Source organism: Dipodomys merriami, unplaced genomic scaffold, assembly GCF_024711535.1.
Source record: "Dipodomys merriami isolate MVZ:Mamm:240054 unplaced genomic scaffold, mDipMer1.0.p SCAF_1, whole genome shotgun sequence".
NCBI lineage: Eukaryota > Metazoa > Chordata > Mammalia > Rodentia > Heteromyidae > Dipodomys > Dipodomys merriami.
Window position 1 is genome coordinate 91,141,776 of NW_027202270.1, and position 6,000 is coordinate 91,147,775.

General features: G+C 47.2%; 1 protein-coding gene across 6 annotated transcripts in view; it reads right to left on the reverse strand.

The window, feature by feature from the left end:
* Positions 1–5,353, reverse strand: part of Acin1 (apoptotic chromatin condensation inducer 1) — a 50,544-nt gene extending 45,191 nt beyond the window's left edge. For 4 of the 6 annotated variants that reach the window (XM_070025079.1, XM_070025063.1, XM_070025070.1 and 1 more), the window contains exons 1-2: positions 4,976–5,353; positions 3,552–3,617 (exon numbers count right to left, since the gene is read on the reverse strand). In XM_070025079.1, the coding sequence (XP_069881180.1) occupies positions 3,552–3,617; positions 4,976–5,155 (246 nt within the window). In that variant the 5' untranslated portion in view covers positions 5,156–5,353. Of the gene's footprint in view, positions 1–3,551; positions 3,618–4,450; positions 4,518–4,975 lie in introns of those variants that run through there. The other 2 variants (XM_070025089.1, XM_070025100.1) reach the window with 2 other exon arrangements.
* Positions 5,354–6,000: the final 647 nt, after the last annotated feature.

Consider the following 6,000-nt stretch of genomic DNA (forward strand, 5'->3'; position numbering starts at 1 on the left):
GAAACTCAGTGAGACTCTTAACGCCAATAAATCATTCAGAAAACCAGAAGTGGAGCTGTGGCTCAAGTGGTAGAGCACTAGCCTTGAGCTGAAGAGCTGAGGGACAGCACCCAGGCCCAGAGTTCAAAGCCCACTACCAACAAAGAAAAAAAAAGGAAAAAAAAAGACAACCTTGGTATAAATTTAAAGCCTTGGGACTTATCTCTTTGCATTTCTTTTCTTTCTTTTTTTTTTTTGGGGGGCGGAAGGGGGGTCCGGTCATGGGGCCTGAACTCTGGGCGTGGGCCCTGTCCCTCAGCTCTTCAGCTCAAGGCTAGCACTCTACCACTTTCGTGGGGTCTGAACTCTGGGTGTGGGCCCTGTCCCACTCTTCAGCTCAAGGCTAGCACTCTACCACTTGAGCCACAGCGCCACTTCCGGCTTTTTTCTTATGTGGTGCTGAGGAATCAAACCCAGGGCCTCGAGCATGCAAGGCAAGTGCTCTATCACTGAGCCACCTTCCCAGCCCTCTCTTTACATTTTTTTCTGTAAGGCAATTTCCATGTGATTCTTCTGTTTTTTTAGCATTCTCTTCAAAAGTTCTCCTTGTTAAGTCTATGAGAACTCCAGAGAAAACACAACCATACAAACTCTGTCTCACATAAAATTGAATACTTTGTGTTAGTAGTTATACTCCCTAAGCACAGTAAATGTTTATTTTAACCTAAAGTAAAAATGAAATGAGTATCTCCTTATTCAACAGATACCAGGTGCACATACCAGAGAACGTTTGGTGTAAAAATTCTTTTTTTTTTTTTGGTCAGTCATGGGCCTTGAACTCTAGGCCTGGGCATTGTCCCTCAGCTCTTCAGCTCAAGACTAGCATTCTACCACTTGAGCCACAGTGCCACTTCCAGTTTTCTAGTGGTTTATTGGAGATCAGAGTCTCATGGCCTTTCCAGCCCGGGCTGGCTTTGAACCATGATCCTCAAATCTCAGCCTCCTGAGTAGCTATGATTACAGGCTTGAGCCTCCAGCGCCTGGCTTGTAAAAGTTCTTTTAATAAAAGTAGACCTTCATCCAAGGACCTGAGATGAAGCCCCAGGAGTGACCAATGTATAGATATATACATTGCTATAATATACATATATATGTGAGAAAAATCTGTATATTATTAAATTATATGTACTATATTACTACCAATTTTTGGTTATTAAATTATTCCTTCATTTATTTAAATATCATGGTTGCACACTTAAAAAGTATTAATTAAAAATGAGGGCTGGGAAGGTGGCTCAGTGGTAGAGCGCTTGCCTTGCATGCCTGAGGCCCTGGGTTCGATTCCTCAGCACCACGTAAGCAAAAAGAAAAACGCCGGAAGTGGCGCTGTGGCTCAAGTTGTAGAACTCTAGCCTTGAGCTGAAGAGCTGAGGAACAGTGCCCAGGCCCAGAGTTCAGGCCCCACGACCGGATCCCCCCCCCCAAAAAAAGTAGATCTTCAAAGACCAAAATCAGTAATCAAAAGGAATACAATTGTAACGACTATTTCATGCAGTTTTTTTTTTTTGGGTGGGGGTGGGGGTGGGGAGGAGATGAGTTGGGGGAGGGGCTGTCCTGTGGCTTGAACTCAGGGCCTGGTGCTGTCCCTGAGCCCCTTTGTGCTCAAGGCTAGCATTCTACCATTTGAGCCACAGCATCACTTCTGGCTTTTTCTAAGTAGTTTACTGTAGATAAGAGTTTCTTGGGGCTGGGAAGGTGCTCAGTGGTAGAGCGCTTGCCTTGCATGCATGAGGCCCTGGGTTCGATTCCTCAGCACCACATAAGCAAAAAGAAAAAAGCCGGAAGTGGCGCTGTAGCTCAAGTGGTAGAGTGCTAGCCTTGAGCTGAAGAGCTGAGGGACAGTGCCCAGGCCCAGAGTTCAGGCCCCACGACTGGACCCCCCCCCCAAAAAAAAGAGAGTCTCTTACCTGGGCTGGCTTTGATCCTCAGATCCTCCTGAGTAGCTAGGATTACAGGCATGAGCCACTGGTGTCCAGCTTGCTTGTTACTTAGCCTCTGGGTAATGGCTAGATTAGGATACCTGTCGCTTAATGAGGTGGTAACAAGGTACTAGGAAAGCTTTCTTGTTTTCCACAGTATCCTGGGACTTCAGCTGTATACCACTGTGCTAACAAAGACTGAGATTTTTTCCTTTATGTGTGGCACATTATAATGAAGGGATTTTTGAAGGCTGAAAGGAACCTTACCATATGAAGTCTAAGAATGTTTATTATTAACTATAGAAAAAATTATTCAAAATAAGTCTTATGCAGAAACCAATTATAGAAGGCACATAAAATTATATCTAATCAAACATAAGCATGGAATATGAATTTGGCTGTCTTTAGAATAAAGTACCTTTCCTAGGAAACTCTTTAAAGCAGCTCCACGAAAGCTCAGTACAGCAGTTATAAAACTATGAATTTTGGGCTGTGCCAGGTGGCTCACACCAATAACCCTAACTACTTAGGAAGCTGAGATCTGATAACTGCAGTCTGAAGCCAACACATGCTGATAAATCTAGGAGACTATCTCCAATTAACCTGCAAAAAACTGGAAAATGTTAAATTTCTTGTCCTAAGAATTATTAAGAATTACTGCATATGGGTAAGCAATCAATTCCAGAAGTAGTGGATGATTTATAAATGATTGAATATCATAGAAAATCTATGCCAGTAAGAGTTTTTCTTTCCCCCTACTCCCAGTACACTGGGGCTTTGAACTCAGGGCTATTTCACTCAAGGCACGTGCTCTACCATTTGAGCCTCAGTTCTACTTCTGGCTTTTTGATGGTTAACTGTAGATAAGTCTCATGAACTTTCCTGCTCAAGCTGGCTTTGAACCTTTTACCTTCAAATTTCAACTTCCTGAATAGTTAGAATTACAGGTGTGAGCCAACTGCACCTGGCCAAACGTATTTTTCTACACTGCCCTATTCATAGCCTACTTTTATCTATGTTGAAAGATACCAACTACTTTTCCCAAATCAATAGCAAGTAAATGACATCAGATTCCTGTACCATACTTAAGCAGAGCCACATCTTTTGCTATACTCAGCTTCAAGAGTCAGAAATTCACTAACAGGCTGGGTGCTGGTAGCTCAGGCCTGTAATACTAGCTACAGGAGGCTGAAATCTAAGGATCAAAGCTCGAAGCCAGCTTGAGCAGGAAACTTGATGAGACTCTATCTACAGTTAACCACCAAAAAGCTGGAAGTGGAGCTGTAGCTTAAGAAGTAGTGCACTAGCCTTGAGGACCAACACACACACACACACACACACACACACCACTAATAACAAGCCTTCACACACACACACACACACACACACACACACACACACCACTAATAACAAGCCTTTGTGTAAAACTATGCTTGATAAGACTTCAACTATCCTAGTATGAGAATACTGCCAACCAAAGACACTTAGAAAAATGTGGGCAAGGAATTAAGCATCAACTTTGTTAACACCAAGTCATTCCAGGTATTTGTATCTCTAAACAGCCCACTAAATCTAAGAAACCTTCTTTCTTACCTGGGAATTTGGCTGGAATGCAGCATGGGGTGTCGAATGTTTCTGTAAATTTTCTAGCATTAGAGCCTGGTATAGAGAAGGGCAAAAGTCAGAAACCAGGAAGAAAAAAAAAATCTCCACCCCTCCTACCACCTCTTCATTAAATTGGATGACTTTAAATACACACTTAAACCATTTTACAGAGTCCCCAAATCCCTTAACTAATACTGTTCTCATTCATCTTCACAAGACCCTTAACGGTAACCATGGTTACTGCTCCTAAATGTACAAATGTAAAACACAGCCACACAGAGAACCAGTGACCTGACTATTTCATAAAATCTGAGACAGTGACAGAATCTGTACTTCAACCCCTATTATCTTTTGCAATTTTGACTGGAGCCCTTTCTAAATCTGTACAGGAAGCATAATCACTTCAAGAACTCCAACGAGCCCTAAATACATGAAACTTTGGGTCTGACTGAATTACTTGTTTAGTTACCCAGGACTACACTACTAGAGTGAGCTTATATATCATTTTTAGCAGAGCAACACCTTGATTTATCGAAGTTATAAAAAATTTCAAAGAAAAATGACCAACGACCCTGTAAACTGTGGACTGGCCCAATCCGTACACGCCCACACAAAACTGTCAGTTTATCTACAAGCAACGGTCTGCCAGCTCAACTCTAGACCCAGTTTTGCCCTAAACAATACTCTCTGCCACATATCCTAACGAACCCTAATGAAAACCAAGACATTTTCATCTTCCCTCCATTCACACCAAACCTAAACACTCCTTATGACAAGTCCACCTCATCTAACTCGAACCGATTCAAAATCGCCAACATAAACCAGCACCCTGCCTCATCCTTCCCACCAATCTTTTCCCCAAACCAAATTCCCTACAAATTACACACCTCTCCCCCAAGTCCTTCAATCAAGACTTCTCTTCATCTCACCTCCTAATCTAACAGACATTTTTGCCCCACCCCAACTATATTCCCGCAGGTACAGATACCAACCGCGTCCCACTCCTCAGCCCAACCGTACCCCAACTCCAACCTAGCCTAACTAACTCGTCCCCCTCAGGCCAGCGACTCCAGGGGTTGTAGTGGGATTTAACTCCTTCTGCAGCGCATGCGCCGAAACCACAGACACAAACAAGGAGGGGGTGGGGGAAGGAGGAAGGAGCTTAAGACACTCCGGGAGAGTAGCGCGCACCCTCCCATTTTAGGCTCGCGCTGCTGCCGTTAGGGCGGGAACGGGTGCGATCTCAGTTCCTGCGCGAGCCGCACCAACTACCGAGCGCGCGGGACCGCAGGCTCGCGCTGGCGGCCTGAGAGGGCTCGCGCCAAGCCCGGACACTGCGCCTGCGCCGCGGCGGAGACTCGTCTCTACCGGGTCCGCTCCCCTCCGACACCCCAGCGACGCCGACTCCTCACCCCTTTGAGCCGCTTGACCAGGGCACTCTTCTGCCCGCTCTTGGCTAGGCCTCGCTGCTCCAGGGCGGCCTTCAGGTCGGTCACCCGCAGCGCCTGAAGAGGCTTCCCGTCCAGAGTCACCTCCTCCAGCTCCGCCATCTTGCGTGAGGTACTCGGGTCCGTCCCGACGGCTTCGGGCATCTTCGGGAACTTCCGTCAACGCCCCGCGAATGTGCAGCGCTGACCCCGCCCACTGCCATAGTCTACCCCTCGATTACCACTCAGAGCCTCCCGGGTTCCTCCGAGGCCGCTCGGGCGTCCCCGCCTCCACGTCGGCACCAATCGGGGTCGGTGCGTCTGCCCTGCGCCTCCCCCGCCCTCCCCGTGCTTCCGGGCTCGGCCATCTTCGTCCCTGTCGAGTCTGGGACTCGAGTGTACTCGGAAGGGTCGCCTCCGGCTTCACGCTACTCGGAGGTGTTCGGCTGTCTCCGGAGCGGGCGCTGGGGCGCCTGGGTGTTTGGGGCCCCGTCCGAGGCCGGAAGTGCGTGGGCAGCCCGGCTGGCCCTGTGCAGGGTTTTCAGGAAACATGGAAGCGGCGGCTGTAGTTGGAATTGAAGGACTTTTGTGGTGATCCCCCGGGTGCCCTCTGAGAGGAAAGGGGAGGTAAGAAGGGAAGAAGTTCCTCCTTGGGCCAGGCCTGACTCAGTGTTGGCGAGCTACCTTCGCAGGGCCCAGGCCTGCTAAAGGCCGCCGGCTTCTTTAACCAAAACCGCCGCGGTGCCCTATCTTTCGAATCTTCGCCATTCCATCTAAGGAATACATTGCACTTAGGGGACATGGAAATAAGAGGCTCGTGGTGAGGCTTCCAAAATGGGCAAAAGTCAGCCTCGTGTTTTTCCATTCAGAAAAAAAAAAATGAACTAACTGATTGATGACCCTGAACTTGAGTACCGTGGAAAGCCATGCGGAAAGTTTCCCTTTCCCTGGAATGAGAGAATAAAGTTCCTTCTGGAGGAACTGCTTTCTGTTAGCATCGCACTGAGCAT